The 20,864-nt window shown below is 41.3% G+C and overlaps 1 protein-coding gene across 2 annotated transcripts in view; it reads left to right on the top strand.

Moving 5' to 3' along the window:
* The window catches only part of CDC73 (cell division cycle 73), a 196,007-nt gene that overhangs the window by 164,276 nt on the left and 10,867 nt on the right, over positions 1-20,864 (top strand). The window contains exons 14-16 of one of the 2 annotated variants that reach the window (XM_077452676.1): positions 2,588-2,749; positions 11,528-11,628; positions 14,425-14,573. In XM_077452676.1, coding sequence (XP_077308802.1) covers positions 2,588-2,749; positions 11,528-11,628; positions 14,425-14,573 — 412 coding nt within the window. Of the gene's footprint in view, positions 1-2,587; positions 2,750-11,527; positions 11,629-14,424; positions 14,574-20,864 lie in introns of those variants that run through there. The other variant, XM_077452675.1, reaches the window with a different exon arrangement.

Consider the following 20,864-nt stretch of genomic DNA (forward strand, 5'->3'; position numbering starts at 1 on the left):
CTTGCTGTGAATCTGCTAATGGTGCTAGTGTCTGCAGCCTGGGGTTTTCCCCAAGATAATCGTGTTTGAATGCATCCTCTGCTCTCTGCCCTTTCAGCAAAGGTTTTTATTGTGGTCATGCAAGACTTTAGGGCCCAAATCACTCAGTTCTTTGCTAACTTGGATCACAGAAGCTAAAAACTTGCCTCCTGCCACAGACTTTCCAGCAGTCCTAGTGTCTTCTGAGCTTTCAGCTGCAGACTCAGATTCTTGCTCCAATCCTTGACCAATGAGCTTGTCCCCTGGGGTCAGTCTACTGCTATTACCCCTGAATTAAACAAGGAGTAGCAGTGTGCCTGTTTGGCATACATGAAGGTAAAGAACCTTCAGCCATTACAAACACTTCAAATATGACCCAGTGGAGTGGGTTTATTATCAATATCAGATTTATATGGATATCTTGAGTTTTTTTCTAGTACTGAGGAAAAGGGTGTGTTGAATACTTGGACTGTACCCCTAACTGTAAGGGTTAATTTCAGTCAAGATCCACTCACGCTCCCATCCAACTTGGGGTACTTATAAGTGGTATTCTGAATCGTATTCCAAGCTTTATTCATGGTTTTCAAACTTATATAAACAAGTGGGCAGGTAAAATATGGCCCTTTAACCAATAAAAATGCATGTTTACAAAAGGCGTATACATAATAGCACAATCAAGTGAGAAATAAATAATCTAAAACACTAGCCGTTCTAGCTTTTCTGTGGGAAATTATGTTTTCAGCCAAAGTATGTCCTTATCAGAAATTTGTTGCATAGTTTGGCTTATAGAACATCCTGCCTAGGTTATTTAGTTATATTTATCAAAGACATAAGCTTAGAGCAGAACAATGAGAGATGGAGCAAACAAAGCAAAACAAAGACTCTTAGAGTAACTCTATCAAGAACTACAGAACAAACAAAATGGCAAATTTATCACTGACTTTTACTGGAAAAAAGTTGTATCTGGATCTTAGTGGTGTGGCTCTTCAATTTCTGATTCTGGGTGCGATTGTGCCAGTTGCTGTCCTTTGACAAAACAGTTTCAGGGATGCTAATCTAACCTGTTCACCATCTCAAAGTGGTTATCCACCCTATGTTAAAGTGGAAGTCCATGCAAAATCTAAAATCCCTGCATCTATAGCAACCAAGCATCTAAGACTAACCTCTCTATTTCTGTAAAGAAAAAATGAGTATACATACCTTTTTTTTGAATGCCGATCTGACCCGCTCTGACCAGTACCCACGCTGAGCTGTCAGCCACGGGTCAACTGTAGAGGTAGGTACAGAGGACAACGGAAGCCAATAGTAACTCTGGTGATGTCACTTCTGTCATTTCACGGCCATTGTCCTCCGTGTCTTCTGCAGAGCTTCTAGCGCTGGAGATCGGGTCGGAGCGGGCCGCATCGGCTTCCAAAAAGGTAAGTATACTCCTTTTCTTTACAAGAATAGAGAGGTTAGTGTTTAGATCCCTGGTGCCTATGATGGGGTGATGCAGCGATGTTCGATTCTGCATGGACTTTCACTTTAAATCTCAAATCTTTTTTTGCTTTCTGAGTCTGGGCATTCTGGATGTAGTCCACCAGATCTGCCATCACCTCCCTTCAGCAGGGAGACTTTCTAGCTTCTGTGGAATACTTAATGTTCCTATTATTCCAGCTTTTGTGAGTCTTGGGCCTGCAGATAATGTGCAATATTCCCAACACACGTTTCTTAAACTGGCTATAGGTATGGATGAGTGCTTTAGCGACCACAGGTTGAAACTGAGAATGTCCAAAGCGAGAAATATGTCACGAGCAGACCAGGATCTCCAAAACGGGTCCTAAGCTTTATTCAGTGAGCATATCATTAAAATAGAGATGTTTCTGAGCCACACAGGACCCCTTCATCGGGCATGTGACAAATGCAGTGTAATACAGACTGTTATTTAAAGAACCACCCACTAATCAAAAGCCAGAAGAGGGTTATGATTCACCCCCTGATGTCACAATGATGACCTAAGCCTGCCAGAATCCCATCTAAAAAAAAAAAAATGACACAACTGATGATCGTTTTACAGATGAAGTCATGATAGACTACCACCTTAACAACATGGCTATACTGTGGGAGTATGTTCCCTGCTTGAGGTTTCACAAAATAATTCAACATGCAAGTCAAATAGTTATGATCAGGCACAGGGTCCCACACTTGCTGCCATCTACTAGCGCTGAACAAATCATTACTGTCACAGGTGATGTTTACGTTTCTTATGACCGCAATAGAAGTGCTTAAAAATGTAAAATAAAGTGTTTTAAAATGTAAAAATAAAACCCTCCTTTGTCTATGATCATGCTCTGTACTGCTTTGCTTCAATACTGATGCATGCTAGTAGTAGGAAGGGTTACTCTGTGCTGGCCTACAGTTTATTCATTTGTTGATGTCTTCTCCTCTATTAGTCAGCAGTATATCCCTGTTGATTTAATCAAACCTCATTATAAATAAAAAGATTAATCCTTTTTTTTTATATACTTTCTTTTCTTAATTTAAACTCTTGATATTGTGTGTTTTTAATTTATTTTTTATTTTTCCAAAGATTTGTTTCCTCAGAAGAAAAAAAGAAGCAAGGTTGTCAGAGGGAAAATGAGGTCCTGATCCAACGACGAAAGGATCAAATGCAGCCTGGTGGTACAAGTATAAGCGTTACTGTTCCTTACAGAGTCATAGATCAGCCCCTGAAGCTTTTGCCTCAAGACTGGTATGTTCATTTGTCATTGTGTTATTTTGCCTTGCAAAACTTTAAATCAGCTCCTGATGCTATCTGGAGGTATATGCTCCACGCATCTTTGTTATAGTTTTATACATTTTGAACTTGTTTTTTAGGTAAATCTGTTATAAAGCTGGTCATTACAAACTGAGCATACAGTGAAAAGGCACACATTTATAAATTGCTGTCAATAAAAACTACATGTTAAACGTATCAGAAGATTCGCATCTATGGCAACTGAATTTGTATAAAAGTTCTTATTGGTCTTTTGTTGGTAGGTTGGGTTGTGGGGTGTGGTTGGCGAGGTGAGATTCGTAGATGAACTCCATCTGCCTTTCATCTATTGATCTTTTTACATTTGATTATTACGTAACATACTTATGTTTTGTTTTTGTTTTTTTATATATAATTTACTCAGTTTGAATTGTCCAGGTTTGTGACAGTCGTGCTTTAAAGATTTCTATTTGTTCTGCTGTGCTGCTTATGATGCTTTATTTTATTATTGCTTAACATTTAAAGCCAGCTTTCTCCTTTTCCTGCTCTTGTGACCTGTTTTCTTTTTTTATTCACTTCATACCTTAAATCCAATGTCTGCTCTGTCACATTATGTCGCAGCTCCTTCTTAATCTTGTCTGGTGGTAGGCGGTCCTTACTGCTGCTCAAAGCATTCAGCAGATGACAGGTAGGCACCCTTCTGTGCAGTAGTATTGTGAGTCTAAGGGCACACCCACAGGGGTGGATCTGTGCCATTTGGCTCACAGGAAATGAGTTGAATCCAGAAGAGGAATGTGCCTGTGCAAGAGAGGTGAGTATGGCAGCAATACCATTTTAACTTGAGAACATTTAGAATATCCATAGAAATATTAAGGAAAATAAGTAAGTTTCATTCATGACATAGTTACATAGTTGTGAAAAAAAAGTGCAGCGCTATGTTACAATACATATATTCGTTGGGTTCATTCAATTGACAAGCCTTTTTGAATTGGGTGGTGTAAGCCCCGCCAGGTCAACATTATCTGGTAAGAATCCCTCTCATCACGGTGGTGGTGCCTTCCTCTTCAAAGAGCTACACTTGGGATTGTACCTTCACATCTATTCACTTGATTATGAAGTCACTTGGATTTTAGTAACAATGTGCACTATGAAGAATGTGTGTTGAAGGACTATTTGGACGTTCATGATAGACTTTTTTTGCATATGTTTACTTTTTTGGTGGATTCACGTGTTATTCTTAAAAGATTTAAATATCGTTTTGTATCTATATGCTTTTTAAATGGTTCGCGTTTCACATTGTGCCATTATATGTATTGTAACATAGTGCTGCACTTTTTTTCACATTTATATTGATGCTTTTGGTCTACAGCAGTGTTGGCTGCTAGGTTACATAATATAATTTATTTTTGATTCCACTGTGCAGTACATACACATTTTTTACGTAGTAGGTGAGGTTGAAAAAAGACACAAGTCCAACCTATGTGTGTGATTATATGTCAGTATTACATTGTATATCCCTGTATGTTGCGGTTGTTCAGGTGCTTGTCTAATAGTTTTTTACAATTATCGATGCTCCCTGCTGAGACCACCACCTGTGGAAGGTAATTCCACATCCTTGCCGCTCTTGCAGTAAAGAACGCTCTACGTAGTTTAAGGTTAAACCTCTCTTCTTATTTTAATGAGTGGCCATGTGTCTTGTTAAACTCCCTTCTGCAGAAAAGCTTTATTCCCATTGTGGTGTCACCAGTACTGTATTTGTAAATTGAAATCCTATCCCCTCTCCAGAGAGACTAAATTTAGTGCTCGCAACCTTTCTTCAAAACTATCTTCCAGAACCTTTATTGACTTAGTTGCTCTTCTTTGTACTCGCTCCATTTCCAGTACATACTTCCGGAGGACTGATACCCTGAACTGGACAGCATACGCTAGGTGCAGCTGAACCAGAGTCTTGCAGAGCGGGGGATTTGTCATTTTATCTCTGGAGTTGATCCCCTTTTTAATACGTGCCAATATTCTGTTTGCTTTGTTAGCAGCAGCTTGGCATTGCATGCCATTGCTGAGCCTATCATCTACTAGGACCCCCAGGTCCTTTTCCTAGATTCCCCTCAGTGGTTCTCACCCCAGTGTTTAGATTGCATTATTATTTCTCATCTTACATCACTGGACACAGAGCCATAGTAGTTCCCTTCAGGTGATGGACACTGGCACGCCTTAAGACAAAAAGTGCACTCCCTATATAACCCCTCCCACTACTGGGAGTACCTCAGATTTTTCTCCATTGTCTAAGGTGTTGGACACGAGTAAAGATGTGCTGTGCTGAGCTCCACAGGAGCAATTCTTGCTGGGGCTAGCCATGCAGACCGGATCCATTCAAATTGTCTTTTTGGCCGAATTGAATGGTACCTGGGCCTCATATACAAAGAAATGAGGTCTTGCCTGTAACACTTCTCTTTAAAGAGCTGGACCCCAGGATTCAGTACTTTTTGGTTGTAAGGCCATAAAGTTTTACTGGTGGGGTGCTATTACAGGTCCAGGATTGTGGGTTCCCCAAGGTCTCCCAGCTCCTGAAGGTTTACCGGAACCCACCATGAAGGGTGAAGATTGGGTCTGTTGGTTTACCACACAAAACCCTGCGGCGGGAACGGTAAGTGGAGTTTTCTTATGAATGTCTCCTCTGAATTTGTAAATGTTTTCATGCCTATGTGATCACCACTGGGTGCTGTATGTATCAGGAAGCAGAAGTTGTTCCTCCTCTGGCCAGCAGCAAGACCTCCGGTTCCTTCTCCCCACCGGATGCCCCATGTGCAGTTTTTTTTTTTCTTCTCCCTCATCCTTGGGTAAAGAGCCATTAAAAAAAATAATATATCTGTGTGTGTGTGTGTGTGTGTGTGTATGTATGTATATGTGTGTGTGTATATATATATATATATATATATATATATATATATATTTATATTATGTGTATGTATCTCTGTGTGTGTGTGTGTGTGTGTGTGTGTGTGTGTATATATGTATAATTATTTATATATATATATTATCCGTCACGGACGCTGCTCGTGGCTTCCAGTTCCCCCTAGCCATTCCTGGATCCCAATAGGATCATGAGCGTGGAAAAAAGTGTGTTTTAAAAGTTAGAGGGGAAGGACCGCGTGGGGGGCGTCTTCGCACTGCGTTGGGGTCCTCCAACCTTCAACGCAACAGGGGAGGTTTTAAAAGGCACCATTTGTGCTGTTTCATGCTGCTGGAGGGACACGAGCAAAGGTGGTATTAAGAGTTTGGTGACACAGGCATTCCATTTTGACACATGTACAGCATCAGGCTGAGCATTAATAGCAGTGAAAGAACTGGACTATTGCTCAAGCAGTGGATGCATTTCTTTTGGTAGTACCTCTGCTTTGTGTATCGGGCTATGAGAGGAAGGGGGTAAAAAAAAAACTTTAAAAAGGGCTCTAGAAAGACTACTACAGTCACACGGCAGCCTAGAACTATCTCCATAAAAGATGGCATCCTCCCCTGAGAGTGATATGGCTGGTCAGAGTGAGCCATCAGCAGAGGCAAAGTGTTGCAGCTGCTCTTAACACTGCAGCCCCTATGTATATTACTCAGGAGTTCTTTTTTCTTCAACCATTTTAAGCTTGGAGCAAAAAACTGATGCTTTATTTGCATTCCAGACTGGGGCTAAGCATAGCAGGTCCCCCGTCCATTGCTCAGGGCCCTCATACTGAGGAGCAAGAGGTGATGCATTTCTTTCAAAGGACCAGGAAGAGGCTGAAGTCTCCTTCTGAAGAACCTGATACGGAGATATAAGTTTCGCAGGAAAGGTTGTTAGTACAATCTCTCACTGAGTTTGTCCGCTTCAAGTTTTTACTGCCAGCAGTGCAGTCAGTCGATGAGCCCACCTCTGGTTTGGGTTCACTAAAGCCTCCCCAATCTGATCTTTCTTTAAATGTCCATTCATGGCTGAGGAAGCTTATGTATTCTGAATGGGAGCACCCAGATGAACAATTTTTCCCTGCAAAGTTTTCAATACTTTATCATATGGAGAAAGACTTTTATAAGAAATGGGGAATTCCAGCAATTGACGCTGCTATATCCTCTGTAAATAAAAACCTGACTTGTGCAGTTGACAATACTCATATGCTAAAGGATCCAACAGATAAGAAGTTGGAGTTCCTTTTTAAAAAAACTATCTTTTTCTCGCAGGTTCAGTCGCTCAACCTGCACTGGCAGCGAGCGGGGTATCTTAGACCTTAAATGACCAGTTTACAAATGTACTCCAAGTTATTCCGGATCAGCAGGCCCAGGATTTGGCCGGTATATCAGAAGCATTGTGTTTCACAGTAGACGCTATGAAAGATTCTATTCTTCAGGCCTCACGGCTCATGCTAGGGCTGATACGTGTGCATAGAATCCTATGGTTGAAAAATTGGTCAGCTGAAGCGCCATGCAAAAAGCTCTTGGTCAGTTTCCCTTTTCATGGTGAACGGTTGTTAGGAGAAAATCTGGATAAGTATAGCCAAAGAATTTCTAATCGGAAAAGTTCCCTTTTACCAGTTAAGAAGTTTAGGCATTTTACTTTTAAACATGCTTCTTCTCCAGTGCCAGAGGCAGCAGCCTCCAGGCAGTCACGACGGCCTCCGTCAGATTTGGCCCTGGGACCTCAAAAAAGAGGACCTGGGGGAGGAAACCCACAAAACAAAATACTAAAGCCTCCTTATGAAGGGACGCCCCTGCTCGCTCGAGGGGGTGGGGGGGGGGGCTTCTACAGTTTTCAAGGGTCTGGAACAATGTCAAGACAGATGGGTGGCTCCTTCAATTTCTTTAGGTTACAAGTTAGTTCCCTTCTACTCGGTTTCTCAAATCAGACTTTCCCAGAGATCCAATAAGTCTTTCTAGCTCTGGATCATCTCTTATCTCAAGGAGTGTTATCGAGGTCCCTTTGGAAGAGCGAGGTTTGGGCTTTTATTCAAACCCGTTCACGGTTCCAAAACCAAACAGGGATTTTAGACCCATTTTAGATCTCAAACATCTAAACCATTTTTTAAATATCCGTTCATTGTGCATGGGGTCAATCCGATCAGTAGTTTCCTTCCTACAGGGGGGAGAACTTCTGGCGTCAATCAACATTAAGCATGCCTGTCTCCATGTGCCAATTTTCCCCGCTCATCAGAAACTTCTACGCTTTGAGGTAGAAAATCTTAATTTTCAGTTTGTAGCTCTACCTTTTTGGTGTGGCTACTGCACCTCAAGTGCTTGCAAAGGTCCTGGTCCCCCCCTTTAGCCAGGTTAAAGACCAAAGGTATAACAGTACTAGCCTACTTAGACTATCGTCTCTTGATAGATCAATCGGTAGCCCGCTTAAACCAAACTTGGTTACTGCAGTCAGCTACCTGGGAGACCTAGGTTGGATTCTCAACCTAGAGAAATTCTTGCAGTACTTGGGGCTGATCATATTTACAGCTCAGAAAAGGGTGTTTCTACCCCAGGAAAGGATCAGTTCCATAAAGGAACTGATTCAGTTGGTCAAAACAAAGAATCCTCCTATTCGACTTTGCATGAAATTGTTGGGAAAGATGGCTTCTTTCAAGGCCTTTCCTTATGCGCAGTTTCATTCAAGACTGCAAAACAGTGTTCTGTCAACTTGGAACAAGAAGCTCCAAGCTCTGGACTTCCCAGTGCATTTATCCCCCAATGTGCGTCAGCCTCAATTGGTGGGTGATATCCAAGAATCTTCAAAAAGGGAAATCCTTTCTACCAGTCACCTGGAAGGTGGTAACAAATGCCAGGCTTCTGGGTGGGGAACAGTCCTGGAAGAAGCATCTGTCCAGGGGAAATGGTCCAAATCAGAGAAGACCTTGCCCATCAATATTCTAGAGATTCGGGCAGTATGCCTGGCCCTGGAGGCCTGGACACTCAGACTACGCAATTATCCTGTCGGGATTCAATCTGACAATGCCACAGTAGTGGCCTACATCAATCACCAAGGGGGCACAAGAAGTTGTGTGGCCCAGAGAGAGGTGAATCATATTCTTTCTTGGGCAGAAAGCAACATTCCTTGCCTATCAGCAATTTTCATTCTAGGGATAGAGAATTGGCAGGCGGACTACCTGAGTCACCAACAGTTGTTCCCGGGAGAATGGTCCCTTCATCCTGACATCTTTCTGTCAATATGTCAAAAATGGGGAGTTGCGGACCTGGACCTGTTTGCGTCCAGGTTCAACAAGATCGACAACTTTGTGTCAAGGACAAGGGATCAAATTGCATGCGGAACAGATGCCTTGGTCTTTCATGGGATCACTACTCGCTGATCTATGCATTCCCTCCTGTTCTGCTTCCATTACTTCTTTGCAGGATCAAGCAAGAAGGGAAGGACCCTGGGCTGTCAACTTTGGTTAATGCTAGGAAACCGGCATCCAGAATCTTATACTATAGAGTCTGGAAGGCATATGTCTCCTGGTGTGAATCCAGAGGTTGGCACCCCAGAAAATATGTCATAGGTAGGCTCCTTGAATTCCTACAGATGGAATTGGAGATGAAGCTGGCCTTGAGTACTATCAAGGGCCAGGTGTCGGCTTTATCAGTATTTTTTCAACGTCCACTTGCTTCACACTCTCTGGTTTGTAACTTTATTCAGGGGTTAACGCGGAATAATGGCCCAGTTAGATTACCCTTGAACCCTTGGGACTTAAATTTAGTCCTGTTGGATTTACAAACACAGCTGTTTGAGACAATATGAGATATTCCCTTGGTCCTCTTGACAAGGAAAATTAACTTGGCTGCCATATCTTCTGCAAGAATTAGAGTTGGCTGCTTTTTCTTGTAAAGGGCCATATTTGATTATTCATAAGGATAAGGTTGTATTGTGACCTCATCCTAATTTCCTACCAAAGATGGTATCAGGTTTTCATTTAAACCAGGATATTGTTCTGCCTTAATTTTTTCCAGAACCTTGTTCTGTGAAACAAGTCACTACATTCTCTTGATGTGGTTAGGAAGATCAAGGTCTATTTGAAAGCGACCGCTCGGATTCATAAAACAGATGTTTTGTGCTTCCAGAAGGTCCTAAGAGGACAAGCAGCATCAAAGCCTACTACTTCTAAATGGATTTGTCAAGTGATTGTTCAAGCTTATGCTTTAAAGAGGAAAATTCCTCCTCTTCATATTTAAAGCGCACTCCACCAGGGCTGTTAGTGCTTCTTGGGCAGTGCATTACCAAGCTTCTATGGCTCAGATCTGTAAGGCCGCAACTTCGTCCTCAGTCCATACATTTACCAGATTCTATCAAGTAGATGTCAGGTCAGGAGGATATCGCCTTTGGGCGCAGTGTGCTGCAGTATAAGTCCTCTAGTCTCTTGGTGCCCTGCTTTTGTTGGGTCTCCCTCCCTTCAGTTGCCGTTGCTATGGGACATCCCACATAGTAACAACTATGGCTCTGTGTCCTGTGTTGTACGATAAGAAAATAGGATTTTTATAACATCATGTGACACAGAGGACCCTCCCTTCTTTGGTATATATTTGTGTATTGCTTGGTTACAAAACTGAGGTACTTCAGTAGTGGGAGGGGTTATATAGGGAGTGCACTTTGTCTCAGGGCGTGCCAGTGTCCATCACCTGAAGGTGGTATATCACCCACATAGTAACTACTATGGCTCTGTGTCCCATGATGTACTTCAAAGAAAAGGATTTTATTTCATATTTTGTGCCACCCAAATGCATTATTTTACATTTTTCTACATTAAGCCTCATTTGCCATGTAGTTGCCCACCCTGTTTGTTCAGATCTTTTTTGTAAGGTTTCCACATCCTGCAGAGAAGTTATTGCCCTGTTTAGCTTAGTATCATCTGCAAATACAGCAATTGAACTGTTTACCCCATCCTCCAGGTCGTTTATCAACAAAATAAATCCCAGCACAGAACCCTGGGGGACCCCACTACCCACCTCTGACCATTCTGAGTACTCTCCATTTATCACCTCTCTGAACTCGCCCTTGTAGCCAGTTTTTAATCCATGTACTCACCCTATAGTCCATGCCAACAGATCTTATTTTGCAAAATCCAGATACACCACGTCTATGGCAGCTCGCCACCTCATAGAAGGTTAATAGATTGGTTTGGCAAGAACGATTCTTTATGAATTCATGCTGATTACTCCTAATGTTCTCATTACTAAAATCTTGTATATAGTCCCTTATCCCCTCCAAGGGCTTGCATAATATTGATGTTGGGCTAACTGGCCTGTAATTCCCAGGGATGTATTTTGGGCCTTTTTTAAATATTGGTTCTACATTGGCTTTTCTCCCATCACCTGGTACCATTCCAGTCAGTAGACTGCCAGTAAATAATAGGAACAATGGTCTGGCAATTACTTGACTGAGTTCCCTAAGTACCCTCGGGTTCAAGTCATCTGGTCCCGGTGATTTATTAATGTTAAGATTCCCATGTCTAATTTCAATTCTGTCCTCTGTTAACCATGGAGGTACTTCCTGTGATGTGTCATGAGGATAAACACTGCAGTTTTGGTTACTGAAGTCACCCCCCATTCCCTTGTGAAAATGGAGGCGAAGAATACATTTAATACCTTCTCCATTTCCCTATCCTGTGTAATCAGATGCCCTTCCTCATTCTTTATGGGGCCAATATGGTCTGTCCTCTTTTTTTTTTTTTTTTTTTTTTTTTTTTTTTTTTGTCTTTCTTGTTCTATCTTAGCCGCTCTAATTGCATAAAGTTCATATTATTAGTCTTGCCAGTAATATGTTTTTTTTTTATTTATTTAAAGGGACCGTGTGGTTGCTGTGTTTGTTCAGGGCCCTGCTTGGCAGTTCAAAGGGTGGCCATGGTTACTGCCTGATGGATCTCCAGTTGACATCTTTGCAAAAAGTAAGCTGTTACTTGTTTAACTATCTGCAGAGAACAATTTCTGAAGGTTTGTTTTTCAACGATGAAATATATATATATATATATATATAGATATATATAGATATATATATATATATATAGATATATATATATAGATATATATATAGATATAGTAGCTCACAAAAGCGAGTACATCCCTCACATTTTTGAAAATATTTTATTATTTCTTTTCATGTGACAACATTGAGGAAATGTAAAGTAGGGAGTGTATAGCTTGTATAACAGTGTAAATTTGCTGTCCCTTCAAAATAACTCAACGCATGACCATTAATGTCTAAACCGCTGGCAACAAAAGTGGATACACCCCTAAGTGAAAATGTCCAAATTGAGCCCAAAAGTGTCATTATTTTGTGTGTCCACCACTATTTTCCAGCACTGTCTGCCTTCTTGCCTTAACCCACCAGAGCTTCATAGGTTGCCACTGGAGTCCTCTTCCACTCCATGATGACATCACAAAGCTGGTGTAAGTTGGAGACCTTGCCCTCCCTCCATACAGACCAATTTGATGCAGTGTTCGGTGTATGGTCTGAGCACTGACGGGGTGACCCCCCACACCTCTTCAACCTCTGCAGCAATGCTGGCAGCACTCCTATGTCTATTTCCCAAAGACGACCTCTGGATATGACACGGAGCACGTGCACTCAACTTCTTTGGTCGACCATGGTGAAGCCTGTTCTGAGTGGAACCTGTCCTGTTAAACCGGCTCAGGTTCTTGGCAATCTTCTTATAGCCTAAATGTAAGAAAAAAGAGTGCATGGAAATAAAATAACGAGCTGGCTGCACACCCCTAAATATTATAAAAAGAATGAAATGACAGGTTCCCCTTGGGGTTTTCAGGCAGCGACAAGAAGCAGAAATAAATTTGTAAAAATATATTTATTTTATTAGTTCAAAGGCTTAATCGCCGTCATTAATTTAAAATACGGACTCTGGTATATGTTATTACAGCATATCGATGGGTAAAGGATATATGCAACATTTGGTACAAAGATAGTTACAGGAACAATTTACAAATACATCAATATTTCAAAAGCTACAAATAGCACCCATGCTACCCCAATGCATTTCGACCTCCAGGGTCTTCTTCGGGGGGGGGACAAAACCCAAGCAGAAGGGGTGATTATATCGTATATTCTGCAAATAGGCAAAAGAAAAAAGACTTTCAATAAAAAAAGTTTTTTAGCCTACAAATTAGCTAATTATTATACCTTATTTCAGTAATATTTACCGGTTCCACCAAACCGTTACTGTTCAACCGGAGACATTTATTAAAATCTGAAAAAGAAATTAGTGCCTTCTCTCAAAGGGTCATCCTGATACCGCTGCCCTGCTGTTCTAACACACTTCATCCACCCACCAAACTGGGGGAAAGAAGGGGGGGGGGGGAGGAAAATGACTTCACGGGGGCATCGATCGCTGACTTGCAAGAATTGACAGTATCTGGAGTTTATCCAGGGGAACCAGAGGAACAGAAGAGGAGGTTCTTGGCACACCCTAGGTGGCCACACCTAAAAATAATGAAATATAATAAAATATAAAATAAGTGTTCCACGTCAAGATATTCGAAGTGAATATATAAATGTTGTGTTACAATATTGTACTATTATATAAGTGCATATATAAATATAAATAAGAAATAGAAAGTGGAAGCAAAGTAATGCTTAGTTGCCCAAATAATATATGTTTATACAAAAGCAATTTAGTAAAAAACTGTGGAGTCACCAGTATGATGATTATCGTTATTGTGAAGTGGTGTTACTATTATTCGTAAATGATTAACAAGTGGTGCGAACAAACCAAAATGTGTAGGTTGTGGAGGAAAAAAAAAAGACTGAAAAAACTGACGTAGTAGTGTGTTTAAACCACTGACCCCATCTGCATATGGTGAAGTGACTGTGATAGTATTAGTGATAAAAAGTGCAGTGAAAACTGAAAAGATATTAGTAGCATTAATGATTGATAATATAATACCTGTATACTCTATCTGCTGCACTTGTTTTGTAGCCTGCAGATGATTAAGTTAGCCCCATTATGGCAAGTAAAAAGAGAGAGAGCCCCCAGTACCGCAGCAGCCCTACAACTAAATATAAAGTAATATAGTTATTCAACTTCACATTATATTAACGGAGAAAAACAAAGGAAGAGCCTATGCCATCTTTATGTAGAGCTACAATTCTTTTTTTTCTTCAGATCCTCAGAGTCCTTTCCATGAGTTACCATGTTGAGCTTCCAGTGACCAGTATGAGTGAGGGGAATAATACCAAATTTAACACACCTGCTCCTCATTCACACCTGAGACCTTGTAACACTGAGTCACATGACACCGGGGAGGGAAAATTACTAATTGGGCCCAATTTGGACATTTTCACTTAGGGGTGTACTCAATTTTGTATCCAGAGGTTTAGACATTAATGGCTGTGTTATTTTGAAGGGACAGCAAATTTACACTGTTATACAAGCTGTACACTCACTAGTTTACATTGTATCAGTGTAATTTCCTCAGTGATGTCACATGAAAAGATAGAATAAAATATTTACAAAAATGTGAGGGGTGTACTCGCTTTTGTGCGTTACTGTAGGTAGAAATAAATTCTTGAATGGGCATATCTGTTAAATCTACTGTGTGGCTTTTTCGTGTGGCAGTCTATTTGCCCAGATAATATACATCTCTGATCTAAGCACTTAAATTTGCGTTTTTTGTTTTACGTAAAAAGATACAAATATATCTGTAAATGTTTACTTCCAATTTTTTTGTAGTTAAAGCCTTCCATCTCAAGTATGATGAAGTTCGACTGGACCCCAATGTGCAAAAATGGGATGTTACACTGTTGGAACTAAGTTACCACAAAAGACATCTGGACAGACCCGTCTTCTTGAAATTTTGGGAAACCTTGGACAGGTACTGACTTTTATATTGACTTTTTTTTCTAGATAGTGATATCAAAAGGTAAGGTAGACACAAATTGGTTTCAGTTAATACTAGGAGCTATTTATAAAGTTCAGTGGATAATTAGTTATACAATAAATTTATTGTATAGTTTTATAACAAATTCAATTTTCACAAGGCAAACTGCACTACCCCTAGAAAAAAAAATACACGCTGGTGCTGCAACTTAAATAGCCTGAATATTCAGCTAATACATTTGTATAAAGAGAAAAAGTATGCAACCAAACAAAATAAATATATATGTGTATATAAAAGGAAAAAATGACAATGGTGTGTAATTACAGTAAATTTTAAAACACAATAAAAGTCCAAAACACGGTGCTCCAATGGTGAACGAATTTAAGGGACACTGAAGAAATCACTTGATACTTCTATCCAGAGAATAAAGAAAACAATGCCGCTTACCAGATTCGCTGGATCAGAAATTATAGGGTTCAAACATGCTCATCAAGGGACCACTCCGTTCATGGATAGTCCTCCATGGGTTCATCTGATACAGGGATCTTAGTAATACAGCAAATTCTCCCGTGGTATGGTTATCTTGTATTTGCAATGGTATCCTTAACCAGGAAATCTCCAGCAGTGGGATAAATCATATGATAGAAAAGAGAGGCTTCATGGTGCAGTACTCCAGTTTTAAAAATGTATTGAAAAGTTTTCTTAGGCACGGACATCCAAAAAAGACGGTGAACGGTATATTCAAACAGCCGCAGCTCCAGGCAGCTGATGTGTGGTGATGTCAAGAACAAGTGCTCCACCGATGTGTTTCCCCATACAAGTCATCGACTGGAAACGGAGGCTAGCTTAAAACTTGTGCCCCCTTGTTTCATAATATACGAAACCGCCATTGTGTTGTCCATTATCTTGGCCCTTCTGCCCCGAATTACAGGCAAAAATGTTTTGAGCGCCTCCCTGGCTGCCTTCAGCTCCAGGAGATTTTAGGAGCATGACAAGTGATGGTTCCATGTCCACTGGGCCTTCAGGTCTAGACAGTGAACTCCTCAACCCTGGAGACTGGCATACAAAGTAATTGTGATCCAGTCTCCATGATTGGGGGGCCTGACAAGAGTTGGCTTTCCTTGGTCGACCACAGATGGCTGTTGGAAATGAAGCAAGGAACTTGGAGCTTCTGGTTCAGCGAACCGCAATGCCACTGAAATAGGAGGCAGAACTGAAACCTCCTCGTATACCACACGGCATAAGCCACCACTGGAATACATGCTTTTAAGAGGCCCAAAAAGCTCATGGCCCGATGTATGGTAATCACCGTTGAAGACCTAATTTCTGTTGCTTCCGCACAAACACGATTGACCTTGTCCTCCGGCAGCAAAATCTTGTATTGCACTGTATCAAAGATCATGCCCAGTTATGTGATGTTTTGAGGTGGCTTTTTGGTGAGTTTACCATCCAATGGAATTCTAAGCCATTGTACACATGGTAGGACATTCTGACAACCAAATCCATTGGATTTTGTCCGAAACTGCTGCATACACACGGTCGGACAAAGTTGTATGAAAATCCAATTGTACATAACGTGATGACGTTATTTCGTTACGACGGGACTACGTTCAGGCTAGTAGCCAATAGCTTTGGTCTAGGAATTTGATCTGAGCATGCGTGGCACTTTGTCCGTCGGAGTAGGCTACACATGATCGGAGTATGTCCGATCAGAGCATTTTGTCGGAAAATTTTACCGGCAAGTTGGAAAAGTTGGTCGGATATTCAGACGGAAACAGTCCTATGGAGACCACACACAGTCGGAATATCCGACAAAACGGTCCAATAGTACACATTCCGTCAGAATCTCCGACCGTGTGTACAAGGGCTTGCAAGACTTGGTCCCGGTGTTTTATTAGAAGATCTTTGGATTGTGCCAACACAAGGACATCACCCAAATAATGAAATATGCGAATACCCCTTTCACGAAGAAAATCAATTACCGTCGCCTAAACTTTTGTGACCAAAGGGTAAGCATTTGAGCTGAAAATTGCCGCCATTGAAGTGGAACCTGAGATACCGCTGATGAACCTTGGCTACTGGAATGTGAAAATTGGCATTTTCGAGATCTATCAAGATCATCCAATCTTCTCTTTGTACTACAGCGGTTATGGCCCTGAGAGATTCCATGCAGAAAGACTCCCGTTTCAGAATAGCGTTTAGGTATTTGAGGTCCAAAACAGGATGCCACTTGCCTGAAGACTTCTGCGCAAGAAATAAACCCAATACCCTGGTGCAGCCACGGCTGAATCCTCACCTAAGCAGCACACTGACAGCCTAGGGCAGCAGCAGTCTAAGATGCCACGCCGGAGCTTTAAGGATAGTTCGTCCAATGGGCATCCAGTGTGCCTCAGCCAATCAGGAGCATTGGGCCTCTGACCATATGGAGATGGCGCTCTGACATCATGAGCCCACGCCGCACACCTTGGAAAGCCGGAGGGGAGAAGCCGCGAGCACCTGCCAACTCACCAATAGTAGCCAATGGTTCACCTGGGTTAACTGGGCTGCTGGCCAGCGTGAAACACGCATTGGCTGTGCGAGGGGACACAAAGCAGGAGAGAGAGGAAGAGCCCAGGATGGTGGTTTCAGCCACATACAAAAACCTTTGCATATTATGCGTTACCTTCTACCCTGGCACCAGGAGCGCCCAATCTCAGGGGGATTTACTTCTAACAAAAGGGCCTTCCACCATGTCGCATCCTCCAGGGACTCTCAGTAGAAATACAGAGAAATCCTTAGTAACGTCCGGAGCGAGGACAAAATAACACCATCACCAGGTACTGCCTGCCTTTTTTATATGACTTTTTCGAGAAGGTCCTATTGGTGTCAAGGAGGAGGAGTTGACCCGCAGTGATGGCATGACACAGAGCCAGGCAAAATGTGTGCAAAACAAAGAGTAAAGTGCACAAATGGAACATTAAAACAAATGCATGACATGTAAAAACAAATATACAAATAAGAAATCTGAAAAAAATTGTCTGTATTTTAAGTCCACACACTTGGGAGAAAATATGGAAAAAACCCCAATGGGACTTTTAAGGCAGTTTAGAGACTATTTGCTGGAAATGATATAGTAAAATTAACAAAACTTTAAAAGAAACAAGAAAATTGTGATCCTATTCACATATTATAAAATTAAAAACATGTAGAAACTACATTCAATAAATCGGTACCCTACAGCTCGTATATCTGGAACTCTGGACTGGTTTCTGGGATGATTAAATCGGGAATGATATTCACAGAATAGTTACCAACGTTTCAGAATATAACAAAATTCTTTCTTCAGGGGAAGAAAAGAGCAAGGTACAGTAATCTAGAGATATAATACACATATGAATATATAGGAATTGGAGAGAGTAAAAAACTAGTAGAGGTACCAAAAAGGAATCATGACATCGAACAGATACTCACAATGTGCAGCTATGTCGAATTCTACAACAAGCTTCCCTCAGATGTGTCCCAACGCATAAACTCCTGCGGTGGAAACATTTATTCTTAATATGATGTCCCTAACATGAGGACAGAAGAGGAAAGTACAGGCAAGGTATATACTGCCTGAAACGCTGTGCTAGATATGCCCACAAGGATTGCTAAGTAAGGAGCAGCGGGTCCAAAAAGGGTTCTAGGAAAAACTAAAAATATGAGGAATAAAAATAAAAGCGGGAGGTGGTTGTATGCACGTCTATACATGGCCAAATGTGCCCCATATCCAAAATGACAAAAATAGAGGTAAGTCAGGGGTTCAAAAGAAACTCTGTAGCAAGAAGTACTTACATCATTCACTACTGTGTAGCATGTTATCAACAAGTCTGAGGACAAGGGCTGCCGTTTTTTTTTTTTTTTTTTTTTTTTTTTTTTTTTTTTACCAACTCCTCCGCACTGCGTGTGCAGGGGGAGGAGAGGGCAGGTGGACATTGGCAAAAGGTGATCCATCGGCCCACTTGTCAATTTATACTTTATAATTCCTGTATATTATATTTCTAGCTTACTGTACCTTGTTCTTTTCTTTCCCTGAAGAAGGAATTTTGTTATATTCTGACATTGAGAACTGCTCTTTGAACATCATTCCTGGTTTGGTCACCTCAGAAACAAATCCAGAGTTCCAGATATATGAGCTGTAGGGTACCCATTTATTGAACAAACTGTTTTCTATGAGTGTTTTAATATGATTTGACTGTGATCGCGATTTTATTGTTTGAGTTTTGATTTTACTAGATCTTTTTTTCTGTATTTTGCATTTATTTGGGATGTGGCAGGCAAAAGGCTATTGCAAACCATAGGCCCATATCCTCCTGTTTATAAACATTTAGAATATAGTCCGGGTGCAGTTGTAGAATTCACAAATATATTACTTGCCAATGTACCATATTCGCTGGCTTTTATGCTCATATATTTGCAAACCATAATTATACAGGGGTTTCATTTTTTTTCTCTCTCCATGTCATTGTGAATAGGATATTGGGTCATACTGGACTAAGCCATTTCCATTTTGGTGATGAGTAAGTCAGTCGTTTAAACAGATCTTGCCCTTTTTTCTGAACTGACACTTTAATTCTAGACATATTGTAGTGCCCAATATAAACTGCATCCTCTGCTCTATTTGATCATTTTCCCCCATTAAGAGACTAGGTTACCTTGGCCCCATGCAGGGCAAGTTGATGGCCTTCCCTCCCCCAACGCCTATACTTGTACTTCCTTGCAGCTTTATGCCTCTCTGCAGCCAGTGGGAAGAAAATGCGTTGATGACTGGAGGGAGGGGGGTGTTGGGGAGCTGTGATGTCTTTACCACAGTTATAAAATATTGTTGTGTTCTAGCAATTGTCTGCTAGGCCCAGAGAGTCCCATTACATGCCCCTTAATACTTCTCCATCCCTTGAAATGCCAGGAGCACTTGCTGGCTGTGGAGACGCTGCAAGGCAGATGAGGATTAGGGGCCCTTTGTGGGGGGGACAAGGTGACTGTGACCGTTTAGACCACAGGTTAACTTTTAAAGCTATATAAACTGTAGACCATAGATTTTAAGCCACTGCTTTCAGGTGGACATTAGCAAAAGCTTTGCTGGGTAACGCTTCCAGTGCACCCTCTTATAACCTTCCACCCACTTTGTGGGGCTCCATTTTCTTTTTTATATTCCGTAATATCTGCTCTAGAGAAGTTTTTTAAACTTTTTATTTTTTCTTTTTTTCCTCTTCACTACTTCGACTTGCACTTATTTTAAGATCCAACTTCATATTTTCTTAGGCCTTACTAGCAGTTTCCTGATCTACATCTTGGAAACTGTACCAGGTTTCACAGTAGTAAAGACACTGCGTTTTAGCACTCACCTTGGCACATCGTGCAATTTATTCTCAGGTTGCTATACAGGTCTAGGGCCGTATTACCTGTGGCACCCAGACTCCGATGACCCCTTTTAGGGTTATGCCCACCGTGACAGGTGAGGTTTGGTCCCCTTGGGGAAACTGTGCAGCTTGTATGAGGTAAAACGGGGTTTCTTGTATTTGGGACTGGGTACCATTTTTACATGTGTGGTGTTATTTACAAAATGGATACAATAAAGTGACTCTATGTTGGCGTTTAGGTGGTAGATAATGTTATTTTATTTGGTGGATTGTTCCAACAAAGCTTTGCTTTTGGGGTGGTGATATAATTGCACTTTGCATTCTGGCTGATGCTTTCCACCCTCCATTTCTATGGAGAATGCAAAAAGGATGCCTTTTGGTATCTCGGCTGTCACAGAGGCAGCCATTGAACATCATTCAGCGTCTGGGTTATCGTAGCTCTTTTCCCAGACACGCTAATACCATCTCATTCCACATCTGTTCTTGAGTACCCTAAAGGGAATTCCTTCACTTAGCAATAGTAGAGACCAGAAGGCACTGAAAAGCAGCGAAAATAGCTTAATGTTACTCATGCTATGGGCATCATTAAGGAAAACCAGTGAAACACTTGAGGTGATAAATGTTACCCTGCATGGACTGGGCCAAGATCTTACAGCGACACTGCTCTTTTCCTCTAATTTGGCCTTCCTCTCAGGCAGCATACCAAAGTCTGATTTCACTTTAACTATAATCTCTTTGGGAAAATTCCTTGCCCTTATAGAATATTTAGCCTTCGGGACCCAGAAGTGCTCTTTTCCTTCCCCATCCCGTGAATCCAGTGGCGGCTGGTGGTACATTCCACTCAAACAATCCAACTGTGCCCCAAGCCTATCCTTTTTGTAAGCTAATTGGAGACTCAGGCTAGAATCATGTAC

This window comes from Lithobates pipiens, unplaced genomic scaffold (genome assembly GCF_037356315.1).
Source record: "Lithobates pipiens isolate NorthernLeopardFrog02 unplaced genomic scaffold, aLitPip1_a1.2 Scaffold_23, whole genome shotgun sequence".
NCBI lineage: Eukaryota > Metazoa > Chordata > Amphibia > Anura > Ranidae > Lithobates > Lithobates pipiens.